At 39.3% G+C, this 12,162-nt stretch overlaps 2 protein-coding genes across 4 annotated transcripts; one reads left to right on the forward strand and one right to left on the reverse strand.

Moving 5' to 3' along the window:
- Positions 1-98: 98 nt before the first annotated feature.
- LOC116336190 (lipocalin-like) lies at positions 99-3,939 on the forward strand. The gene is made up of 6 exons (XM_031759989.2): positions 99-2,485; positions 3,004-3,143; positions 3,221-3,300; positions 3,399-3,512; positions 3,597-3,698; positions 3,800-3,939. The coding sequence occupies exons 1-6, from the start codon at positions 2,390-2,392 to the stop codon at positions 3,817-3,819; spliced, it is 552 nt and encodes a 183-aa protein (XP_031615849.1). The 5' UTR covers positions 99-2,389; the 3' UTR covers positions 3,820-3,939.
- A 5,428-nt stretch (positions 3,940-9,367) lies between these two features.
- Positions 9,368-11,288, reverse strand: LOC120442329 (vicilin-like seed storage protein At2g18540). Of its 3 annotated transcripts, none has more exons than XM_039618723.1 (2): positions 10,762-11,288; positions 9,368-10,719 (listed from the first exon to the last, which is right to left on the reverse strand). In XM_039618723.1, exons 1-2 carry the CDS (start codon positions 11,031-11,033, stop codon positions 9,576-9,578), a joined length of 1,416 nt encoding a protein of 471 aa, XP_039474657.1. In that variant the 5' UTR covers positions 11,034-11,288; the 3' UTR covers positions 9,368-9,575. The 3 variants fall into 3 exon arrangements, with proteins under 3 accessions (XP_039474657.1, XP_039474658.1, XP_039474659.1); XM_039618724.1 differs by having other exon boundaries at positions 9,368-10,702; positions 10,745-11,279; XM_039618725.1 differs by having other exon boundaries at positions 9,368-10,666; positions 10,709-11,279.
- Positions 11,289-12,162: the final 874 nt, after the last annotated feature.

Genomic DNA, 12,162 nt, shown 5'->3' on the forward strand with positions numbered 1-12,162 from the left:
AAACCCTCTTTTTAACAAGTCTTTGTATCTACAAAGATTTATATACAAAAAATCATAGAAGACCTGTGAATTAAATAAATATTAAATATACATAATCACAGAAGATGACCAAAAAAATGCACCAGTGTTCTGAATTTGTATCTACAAACATGGAAGTTTCCCTTTCTACAGGCAAAAGTACGTAAGTAAGTCGCGAAAACAAGTTCAGCCCTTAGATTTAAAACAGCAGCAGCAGATATACTGTTCATCTCTCATTTAGATGAGACAAAGCAACACGGGTGATAGACTTTGACCGCTTTGTCACAGCACAGTGTTTATTTGAATCCAAACAAAATACCCACCAAGTATGAAGTGGATCAGATGAACTGTTGACCAGAGAGACAGACAAACATACAGATTGCTTGAGTCATTAGTGCAATAAAATATATTTCTTTGACAGCATCACTTCATATATTTGTTTTCCAGGATTAAAGATCTATTTAAACTGGCAAGGAATGCAAGCAGGAGAAATCATTAACAGCAAAACACGCTACTAGTACATCTCAGCACTAGTGGTGTCATGGTTTCAAAGCTGTGCAGTAGAGAAAAGAATCTAAGGGATTATACAGAGGTGACCAAAGTTACAAACAAATCCAGCTGTACTGGAAATGTTTTCAGAGGTCCAAACTCTTTGGCTTTCTGCAGAGCAAGTATGTAAGAAGTATCCAAGCTAACTTAACTATAGACAACATGAGGAAAAATGCCGCTTCCCAAAGTTTCCTACAAGTATTTGGTTTATATTTAGAGAAGCAAAGGCTCTTCATCCTGACAAATGTTCCCTGGTGGATCTCTGTCCTGTGACAGCGCCACAGTATAGTGTATTAGTATTTATTATATTTATTATTGCATTTTGCACCAAGGGAGTGGCACTCCAATTTCGTTGTACCCTGTACAATGACAATAAAGGCTATTCTATTAGTATAATCAAAGCCACTTCCCTAACCAATTTTTAAAGCTATTTAGCACATGGACCCAAGTGCAAGTAGCCTCTGTCTGCTGTGTACAAAAGGTTATATCATTAACCACACAGCAGATACTGCACTACAATAGTATCAGCAGTTCACACAAAGTAACACAGTGCTCAGTGTTCTGTAATATTAAAGCAGTTGACAGTCTCGACCTTAAGATTTCTAAGCTATTTGTTGTAGACCAGGCGGGGACAATTAACTCGCCAAAGGACCACTAATTAAGGTTTACTCTTAATAACAGTAGCAGTTTATATGAATATATTGTTTATGTGTGTTTTGCTTACTGGTGCAGCAACAGTCCCAGTGCTCCTTAGAAAAATGAACTGCTCGTGCCTGAGCTAACAATTTCAGTCACACCGAATGTCTTTTATTCACAGAGTTAGCTTAGCAACTTAGCTTAGCAAGACTTTATTTGAAAGTTCAGGACTTTTTGTTCACACTGGCAGCGCATTCAGCCAATGAGGTTCAGTTTGGTTCAACGCCCTTTTTGACCCATGAAACAGCAGAAAATGAAACATTGTCATTTCAACACCCATTTGTTAGCGTTAGCTGTTCTGCTGTTTTTCATCATGTCACAGGTGAAATAAAATGAGTACATTTACTTTGCTTCCTGTAGGAGTGATCATGTCATGTCTGACTGTGACTGTGTATTACTTAAGAGGAAAGCCAACTTTGGGATTCCTAATCAGTCAGCTTTGGAAAAAAATGTTTAAACTGTGTGTGAACAAAGCTCTTCTTTTTACTCTGGGGATGGTACACCCTGCACAGTAGTTTTTAGACAAATGAGGGTAAAATGAGACATTAAAGCCTTAAAAGACAAACAACATTTTCTAAGAAAGCATTCAGGTTACTATCTCTGTCAGGGCGTGTGTTTTGTCTCTGCGACTGTCGCAAATGCTGATAGGTGCATTTGATTTTGTGATCTCTGCCACAGAGAGCACTGGAAGGCAACCACTGCGTTGTTAAAAGTAGAAAGGTAGTTTATAAATGAATCATGTAACTATAACTTTACTACTTTACAGCTCCTTAGTTTGTGATTGCTATGATATGAACTTCGATCTCCTGTTATTCAATTTTTTTTTTTTTTTTTTTGTTAGTTTGTGTGTTTTTGAATGTTTTTCTTGATAACTGTCTGACATTCACCTCTCACACAGTGGATACAATTCTGCCCCTGCAGGAATAAACTTTGTGGTTATGAAACCGACCAAGTGTTTGCATAAAATGTCACATGTTCGAAGCCATCCCAGAACCTGGGGTTTGTATAAGTGCAGCTGTTGGTGGGGAGATAATCTCACTCTTCTATATAAAGAGTCACCAGGCAGTAACGTCCAGATCTTCATTTGCGATCTCCTCCATCATCATTTCTTCACTCATCAGCAGCTATGGCTTCACTTCACACCCTTCTGGGAGTGGTACTGTGCTCCCTCATGGTTTCTTCTTCTGAAATCCTACCTCAGGCAGACTTTGATTTACAGGCGGTAAGAGACATCGATAATCGTTTTTATTTTACCACCCATCTATTTTCACAACCATGTCTCTATCTTAGGGCCATCGAAAGTGGGTACTGGAGCTTATCCAACAGGGATAGGCAGGGAACCAGACAGTTCAGCAGTCTATACAAGAGGCTAACCTTTGGAAAATTTACTTTTATATTGACTTCACCATTTATGTTATGTGGTTATGTTTCACCCTGGATTTTGCATCATAATATATATTTTCACCATTGCTTAAAAAAAACTATATAAATATAGTTTGGTTATAGTTTGTTCACACTGTCTTCAGTGTGAACAACAAAACATAAGCATTGGAAACTTTGATGTAAAGTTCTGCAATTGTTTTCTCAAGATGGAGCATGAATAAAACTAATATATATGAGTAAATTAATTAATATGCATTCACACACACACACACACACACACACGCACACATGCTGTTACAATAAACAGCTCTTGTGCTTCTGTCTAATTCTCAATGCTTTCCATTTGTGTGTCCACAGATGGCAGGTAAGTGGTACCTGACTGGAATTTGCTCTAATGCCCAGTGGTTTGTCAGTCGCAAAGCCAATATGAAGACCGGCACAGCCATAATTAAGCCAACTGAAGATGGGGGCATTGAGTTGTCGTTCTCCAGTCTTACGTGAGTGTGAGAGGACAGACAGAGCAAATATCATTTGTAAAATATTTACATTGGAGATTAATGTGATGTCTTTGCAGTAATAATGGTACATGTCGGAAAATGGAGAATTTAGCCAACAAGACTGAGGTCCCTGGAAAATTCACATACAGAAGTCGGTGTGAGTACGCCCACAAAGAGAGGAAACGAATAATTCTCCATCATCATCCAGTATTATTTTTTTCACATATTCTCTTCTGCTGTTTTCCTTTTTGTCAGACTGGGGTTATGTGAGTGACTTGCGTATGGTTGATGTGAAGTATGACGAGTACGGCCTGACCTATTCCTTCAACACCAGAGGGAATGAAACCTTTGTTGTTAACAGATTATATGGTAAAGTTGCATTTAGCTGTGTTCAGTAAACCGTTTAGTAAAGTTACACCCACTGCAGCAGATTTACATCACCTGGTTTCACAGGACGTAGTTTGGACCTCAGCGCTGAGTTGCAGGAGAAGTTCAGGCAGTTCTGCTTGCAGACCAGCATCCTTCCTGAAAATATTGTCCTTCTTCCTAAAAGCGGTACTTTTACATTGGTGGTGAAGTTCTTTATAAAAACAGCTTGAAATACAGAGTGATGTTGTGCACTGATCACCTTACACTTTCCATTTTTCCTTCTACAGAGGAGTGTCCACTTGACTAACCTTCTGTCCCATCGATCGTCTCACCGGTACTGCATGAAGATCTTACACCATCTGTTATGGAAATGTGACTGAGCACCATCTTGAGCAGTTTTTAACAATAAAAATGTAAACATCTAGAATATTTTTCTTCATTATTCATCCTTTATATGAAATAAACTGAAGAACATCCGTAACAACACAACCAAAATGTCCTTCCCCCCCCCCATTCACACACTTTGTAGTACTCAATCAATCAATCAATCAATTAGTTTATCTATAAGCACATTTAAAAACAACACAGGTTGACCAAAGTGCTATACAAAGTGAGCCAAGACTGGGGAAATATGGTCGCGTTTACGAGTGCCTGAAGAAGTAACTGTTCTACTTCTAGGGTCAGCAACCTGTGCTCCCAAAATATCCTTTTTGAGCATTTTAGTGACCAAAAAGAATCTATGTAGCGCTGCAAAACAAATCAGAATTTTATAATAAAGGTGATACGGCCTGTTAAATATACATGTGTCTTTCAACATTACTAATACTAATACATGAAAATAATGAATATCTTTTACCACATTTGGCTACTCTACAGTGGGCTATATGATTATTTGGTACTTGGCATGGTGGTAAAAGGCACAAAGATCCACAGCCCATCTGTTCCCTTTTCTTTATGTAGGTTCTCTCTCAGTACTCTGGTTTCCTTCCACATCCACAGACAGATGTGTTAGGTTAACTGGTTATTCTAAACTTGCTCTCTGAGTCAGCCCTGCAGAGTGATCATCCTTTTAGGGTGACATCTCTGCTCTGAAAGGCAGTGCCTCCAACATTCAGGAATAAAAAGTAATTCTGCTGACCACAATCAATATCAGTTACATCATATTATCTAAAGGCTAAATTTTAGGTGGTTAGGTAGAGAGCATTGCTTTTGTTATACAATTTTACAACTGTCCCAAATTTCTTTATTAACGATTCCAGACATTGTCGCAGTTATTTATTGTTAGAAGATTAGACATGTGATCCTCCAGACAGCTGACAATGACCTGGCTTAATAACAACAACACCAGCTGGTTATAAGCTAACATTCTGCCAGCTAACATTATCACTGAGTCTCCTAAAAATCTCACTTTCTCTCTGGTAAACAGTGTGATACCCGCACATCATTTGAGGATTTATTTTCTAAGCGTCCAACAATGAAAGTTTTACTAACACCAGCTAACAGAGGCTTACAGCGACAAAAACAGCAGTACTTACCAACAAAAGAAGTTCAGGACATCCTCAACAACTCACCTTAGTATCACTGTCATTCGAAAGAAATGGCCTTCAGTAACTCACAAAGCTCTATTCAGATTCTTTTCATAACTTAATAAGCCTCCTTCCGATTAAATAGACGTAGAGCTCAGGTAAAGAGCAGACTGACAGCCTGCACTCCATATGGATCAACCAATGACAGTCATTGGGATCAACCAGTCAGAGTTTTTTGTCCTCCTGCAGCCACCATAGCTAGGATTATGCACTTTAGAGGGGTAATACAACACACCACCATCATCTCATGCGGCTACCACTTCGGCGCCAGCTGTGGTCTCAAGGCTGGAGCTGAACAAAAACACCCTGATAACAGACTGTGCATAGATGGTTTCTTCCTATCCTACGCAAGGCCACCTGGGTTGGCTGGAAGACTGTTTACTTAGCCTGGCAGGGCGAAGGACACTGTTTTAGCTGAACTCTGGACACACACACACACACACACACACATATACACATGCAGATATACACTCATCCCCCCTCCTCTTCCAAACGCCTTATTCCCTCCCGATGCAGACAGTGGATCAAAGGGTACCAGCGCATATGCTGCAGGCTCGGATGCGCTGTCTACACTGGCTGTCTCTCACCTTTTACCCATCTCTGTTGCTTGTCATGTGTTTCTATGGTCTATTAAGAGTTTTTCATGTGCTATGCGCAGAGGTGTTTTTTTCTGTTCTCAAACTGATCTCCCTGTTGGAGCTCAGTCTGGGGGTTGTTCTTTTTTCTCCTTGTCTTTCCTGATGTTGTGTATTTTCCATTGTTCGATTCCGGGTCGCTGCTCAGCTACCTACCAATGTGATGTTTGTGTACTGTATGTACGGTGTAACAACCCTTATTGTGTTATAGCACCACTAGGGGGGGAGGGGGTTGCCCTACTATTGTAGTAGTTGGGGGAGTCTCCTAGTAGGTGTGTGAGTAGAGCGGCAGTCATTACATGCATCTCATGTTATGTTCTTGGGAGAAACCTTACCGTTGTAACGGGCTGGCGCCGGCGATAAATAAAGTCTTCTGAACCTGAATCTGAGATCTCAGCTGACTGCAGTCTGTACTCTACTGACATCTAGTGGTGAGATATTACACCACTTAAAGTTAGAACTTTAAGCAATGTTCCAAAAACAAACAAGTGAAATTACATTTAAAATTTATGATCAGAATCTGTAAATTTTCATTAAAAAGCACTAAAGAAATAAATAGTGTGAATACATCTACAGTGTCATGACACAGCATCCACCCTGTCTCACAGATGATGTGGTATGTTTCAGCTCATAAACTGCTTCTCTCTTTCTCCATCGTGTTAACCAGTGACTGTGAACTCTCTTGATTGTATACTTTAACAGTAATACACATGTAACCTTCTTAACAGCTGAACAAATATCAGCAAACAAACTGTTTGTGTGTGCCTGCTAAAGGTACATTTGCAATATTACTCAGGGAGAGAAAAGACTATGAGATAACATCATTCAGAGATGGAGAAAGATGTAAGAAACACAGTCAGGAGAGGAAGAAGAGGGATTATTTTTAAAGGTAAGGACTGCTCGGTGGGATCTGTTCAACTGGAATTTTAAAGCTTCCTTTTAATTTTTTTTAAAAATTGATAGATGTCGATTGGATCGAGAGATTGATGATGTGTTGTTGTCGAACTTCTTGCAAAACAAACTGAAGTACACTGCACTGCATACACTGCACTCTTGGAGCAGATGTGTTCAGAGTCACACAAGCTAACACGTTTTTTTGGACAAATGAGTTTAGAGTTAGGTTACATCAGGGGGAACAGACATCTCATTTAAATTTAATGTCTCATTTTTCCAAGTGTGTAAGGAAAGTCATTCATCTACAATGTAATCAGCAAGCAAATGGAGCTATTTGAAGCTTTGTGAAATCATTAGACTTAAAAGTTTGTATTCCTTGTATTAATATTATTTTAATATCATATTTATATAGCAGATGGAAGTTCAATTAATTCTGTAGTTTGTACTGCTTCAGAGGAGTGCTCAGCTGCCCAATCTTCTGTCCCAGTGGTCATGTCACAGAGGATCACTTTCACATCCATAACCTGCAACAGTTTTCATTTTAATTTATTATCTCTGGTCTTTCAAACATTAAGAATTAATTAATTAAATCTCCCAAAACAATATTCATCACTTTGCTTCTATCTGCCTGCTATTAAAACCACGTACCATGTACTGTATCTTTATTACAGCTGGCTAATAAAAAGTGTTAAAGATAAAGCACCTGTCTGCACTTTTTTTAAGCTGCGCGTGTGCGCAATCGCGCACTGCTGACACGGTCTCCGCGCACAGAAAATCTGTACTGCGCACAAAAAACCCCCAAAACAAAACAGAAAAAAATCAAACCTGGATTGAAATTAAAATAAATACAAAACAATTGATTCTGTGCAGTTTTGCACAGTGAAGACACGCTAATGACAACATGTACCAACATTGGAGATGTGAGCAGGACAGACAGAAAAATTAAGGTGAAGTTTAAGTTCTCAGTCAGATTTGTGCTTATCTAGTATCAATTTTCATTTGTGGATATTGATCATTAAATACTGACACTAGTTTATGAGTAGTGGAAGTGCAAATAATCGTGTCATTATCGGTGATGGGAATAACGGCCGTTACTTTTTTCAGTAACTAGTAATCTGAATAATTATTATTTCTATAATTCTATTGTTACATCTCCGTTACTAAGAAGAAAATGTGGTGTGGACTCATTAACATTATTCAACACACAGATGGTTGAAGCTGTCTTCAGTTTACCAGGAATTGGAGCCGGGGGGGTCAATCGCACAGGTGCTGCTGATTACTTGCAAACGTGTCACAGTTTAAATGGAAATAAACAGGCTTTCCAATGGTGTAAGGTTTATTGCCACAAATCATTGTGGCAATAAACCTGTGGCAATAAACAAAGAAATTATCAACCAAAAACTAATTTCCTACTTTTTTTACATAACACTGTCCTCTTCAGGACTTTCAGATATGAAAAGTATATTTACGTGGATTCACCTCTGTTTGCACCATTTTGTTATGAGCTGTTGCATCTGTGGATGCCAAAGCGAAAACTTTCCACTGGATACTGAGCTGACTATACCTGTCTTCCGCGTGTAGCACAAGCGTTTACTAGTATAAGGCTGTAGAATTTCACTTTACAAAGCCAGTTACCAAAACTGTTAATACTTCCATGAACCATTGAGCAAGGCATATTACTTGATAGATGCTATTAGGAATGCTTTCAAAAGGCATCAACAGCACAGATACAGTGGATATCATTCACAGAACAATGTTTTCAAGCAGCATGTAAACATTTTTATTTCTGCTGTTAGATTGTTCTAATTTGACTTTTAATATGTTTTAAATGAGACTGATAGGTTTATAGCTTAACCCTATTCGCTGGAACGTTGAAGGCAATGTAATTACACAGCAAGCAAGACACGAGTAGGCAACATTCTTTATGTTTCACGTGCACGGGAGAGAACTGGACAGGCGCAGTTCCTTCACTTGACCCCAGTTGCTCTCGTCCGCTCCCCCGTAACACTGCTCTTTTATTGTGGTTACATGAATATGCATAGGTTAATTAACATATGACCTCTTACATAGGTATACATGTGAACAAAGAATACCTTGTGTGTGTGTGTGTGTGTGTGTGTGTGTGTGTGTATATGTGTGGGGTCAAAATGTGACCCCGTGAAGACTCCCCAAAGCTGGTGCCAGGAGTCTAGCAGTACATCTGAACAAAAGGCTCTTACACTTAAACAGATATACGTGTGTTTGTTATACCATATATCAGCAAGAGAAGATACGACCTCTCCTAGGAGGTGTGTGATCTATGCCAGAACACTCTGAAGAGGAGTGAACACACTCCCCTCTTCATGCTACACAGAGTTGTTACAGACTATTAAGGATCAAACCTCCTATCACTACACAATCAATTATATACTTCTAAGCATATATGAGTAAATATTTCTAAGCATAAATGGCAATAAACAATACAAATCTAACAGAGACAAAATCAAATGTTCAGACAACAGATGTTTTGGTTAATCCAATTTTTTATTTGATTACTCGATTGTAATTTTTTAAGGGTAAGATGTTATAATACCCTGGTTCACTCTGTGACTTACTTTGTCTCCTATAAATCTTCTTTAATTCAGTTCAATTCAATTCAACAGTATTTACATACAAATGAATTAAACTGAACTGAATTAAAGAAAAAACCCAACAATCCCCTATGAGCAAGCACTTGGCGACAGTGGGGAGGAAAAACTACCTTTAAAAAGGTAGAAACCTCCGGCAGAACCAGGCTCAGGGAGGGGCGGCCATCTGCCGCGACCGGTTGGGTGGAGCCGATGACAAATTTATACACAACTAAATATTAAAGCAAATAAGCTTTAAAATGGATGTTTAGGGACTTGAAGTAACTGTTAATATTTAGTTGTATATTACTGTGATTTTATAGGAGACAGAGTTGAAGTCACTTAAGTGAATAGTCTCAGAAACCAGTTGCGCTTCTTTTTCTTTTTTGGTTTTCCTTCTGGCAGCACTGGTTTGGCAGCACTGGTCTCCTCCTTTTCTTGCTTATTCTCCTGGAGTGTCTCGACTTGGGCTGGAGAATTTTCTGCTTTGTTAACAGTGGCCTCTTTGTCGGAACTTGACTGCATTGTCTCTTTTTGGGCTGGAGAATGATCTTGCTTGGCAACGTTGTACTCAGTTACCTCCTTTTTTCTTGTCTCCTGCAGAGACTGCAAAGACTCCTGAAGTATGTTCTTTTCATCTTCTGTTTGCCTGAGTTGTTTTTGGATTGTTGCGTTCTCCTGGTTTTTCCTCGTTACGATTTCCAGGTAGAAAGCTTTGGTTTTCTCCAGCTCGTCTTTTAAGTTTTGCACCTCCAAATCATTTTTGTCATGAAGAGCCTCACTGACGAAGAGTTTGGCTTTGAGCTTGACAAACTCACAGGAGGCTCTTTCTTCCTGTTCTTTACGTTTTGCAACTTCCTCTTCTAGATTTTTCTGTGTTTTGAGGAGCTGCTCGCGGAGTTGTTCGATCTCTTCCTGCTGTTTTTTACACTGGACCTCCAACTCAGCTTCTCGAACAGTTTTCACCTCTGTAGAGTCTGTGTGTGGAGCTTCTGTAGTTTGTGTTGAAGCGTCCACACTCAGCTCTGCAGCTGTGACAGCTGTGTTGCTGTCTTGAACAGGAGCCTCACTCACCTCAGGGGTGGAGTTCTCCTCGGGTCTGTTTCTGCGAGCCTGTTCCAGTTGTTTTTGGAGCTCAAGAATGGTTTTTTCAGCATTTTCTCTGCAGCACTTTAGCTGCATGTGAAGCCAATCATTCTGTGTCTTAGCCGCAGTAGCTCTGTGGTGTGCAGCTGACATTTTGTAAAGATTGGTTTTCCACATGTGCCGAGCCTCCTTCAGGTGGAATCTCAGTGCAGCTATTTCATCAGTCTCACTATATGGACGTCTGCCATCATTTGGTATAAAGTGAGGATTAGGCTGTTGTTGAGATGGTCCACCATTGGTTCTAAGGTCAGGCTGGTGATGCACAGGCCCTTGGTTCGGTAAAAAATGTGGATTGTACCAATGCTGCCCATGCCCATTATTGGGTAAATGTGGATTGTACCAATGCTGCCCATGCCCATTATTGGGTAAATGTGGATTGTACCAATGCTGCCCATGCCCATTATTGGGTTTAAAGTGGGCATTGGGCTGATGTGGCCAAAGCCCTCGATTGGGTCCAGGGTTTCTGGCGCTGGGGTTTGGGTTTGCATTTTTTTGCTTTTTATTCTTATTTTCACCCTTTGGTTTGGCAGATGGAGTCACCTCATTTGGTGCCTGGTTTTTCCCTCTTGGGTTTGGGTTTGGCTGCTTCGCTTTAGTGTTAGGGCGGACAGCGGCCGATGAGGTTCCTTCCTGGGGATCAACGTTTTGCTGCATACTTCTTGTCTTTGCTCTTACAATGTAGAATGAAGTTTCTTCTATTCGATCAGGGTTTGGACTTGCGTTCGTTGCTGAACGTTTCAAATCTTTTTCCTAAAAGTTGGCTCGTGGTGTGTTTCTAAACAGTCGCACAGTTCTGAGACATACTGAGAGCACACTCGGGTCCTATTTATGGACTTTTGAGAAGATGTATTTTGCTCCTTTGATCAGTTTCCTTTGATCTGATAGAGCAAATTGAGTGTGATGTCATCTGCTTAGAATGTAGAATGTGATGTCATTAACTTAGCAGAGAATCTTGTTTTTCTTTGAAATAGAATTCTACCAAACTTAAATAAAAGTCTTCAATTTTGTACAAGATGTTAAATTCCCAATCTAAAGGCCAAATCTACCCGAGAACTTTAGGAGAAGATTACACAAACAGCTCAGAAGCTTCAATAAATGTTTCTGCATCAACATGTTTTTTATATACATCTTTTAAAATATTTTCTATTCGCCTAAACAATTTTGAAAAGAGTCTTTGTCATATTAATTTCTGTCCTAATGCAAAAAGGAGAGATTTTCAAAGCTTCAAGTTTAAAAGAAAATAATTTTATTTAATACTATCCAGCTGGAGATTTGCTATATTGCATAGTATTAAACTGTACGCACACACACATTCATCTGTCACCTTCTTATGCCAGCATCTGTTGTGTTTAATGAATCATATTTCATGACTTTAAATGCAAATATAAATTGTCAATTTTAAAATCATATGCACAAGTTTTGCAAACAACAAAGTTATTTGCAGCCATTTACCTTTTATCCCCCTTTTTTATTACCCTTTCAAACTATTTACATGACAATTATTTCTTCTTCATTCAATAAGGTGCCACACAAATTATTTGTGCCACTCCAAAAAAATAATTTCTGTCCACTATAACATCACAAGTCTGATACCTGCAGGTCTGACAGCAGCAGGTGTATCACTCCTGTTTTCTACCTGGAGACAGCAGTCACCTCATTGTTCTGACACACAACACAAAACTATCCACAACATTACACACTAACTACACAAGACAACACATTAACTACACACTCCAAACATGCTCGCAAATGTCTCACATCTCAAAACTCTCTCTCTCCCTCT

Source organism: Oreochromis aureus, linkage group 10, assembly GCF_013358895.1.
Source record: "Oreochromis aureus strain Israel breed Guangdong linkage group 10, ZZ_aureus, whole genome shotgun sequence".
In the NCBI taxonomy this organism is placed as follows: Eukaryota; Metazoa; Chordata; class Actinopteri; order Cichliformes; family Cichlidae; genus Oreochromis; species Oreochromis aureus.

Excerpts from the sequence above, each read along its gene's own strand:
- LOC116336190 (XM_031759989.2), top strand. The coding sequence starts at position 2,390 with ATGGCTTCACTTCACACCCTTCTGGGAGTGGTACTGTGCTCCCTCATG. Across the intron at positions 2,486-3,003 it reads CAGACTTTGATTTACAGGCG|ATGGCAGGTAAGTGGTACCT; the intron begins GTAAGAGACATC and ends GTGTGTCCACAG. Across the intron at positions 3,144-3,220 it reads TTGTCGTTCTCCAGTCTTAC|TAATAATGGTACATGTCGGA; the intron begins GTGAGTGTGAGA and ends ATGTCTTTGCAG.
- LOC120442329 (XM_039618723.1), bottom strand. The coding sequence starts at position 11,033 with ATGCAGCAAAACGTTGATCCCCAGGAAGGAACCTCATCGGCCGCTGTC. Across the intron at positions 10,720-10,761 it reads AATGGGCATGGGCAGCATTG|GTACAATCCACATTTACCCA; the intron begins GTACAATCCACA and ends TGGGCAGCATTG.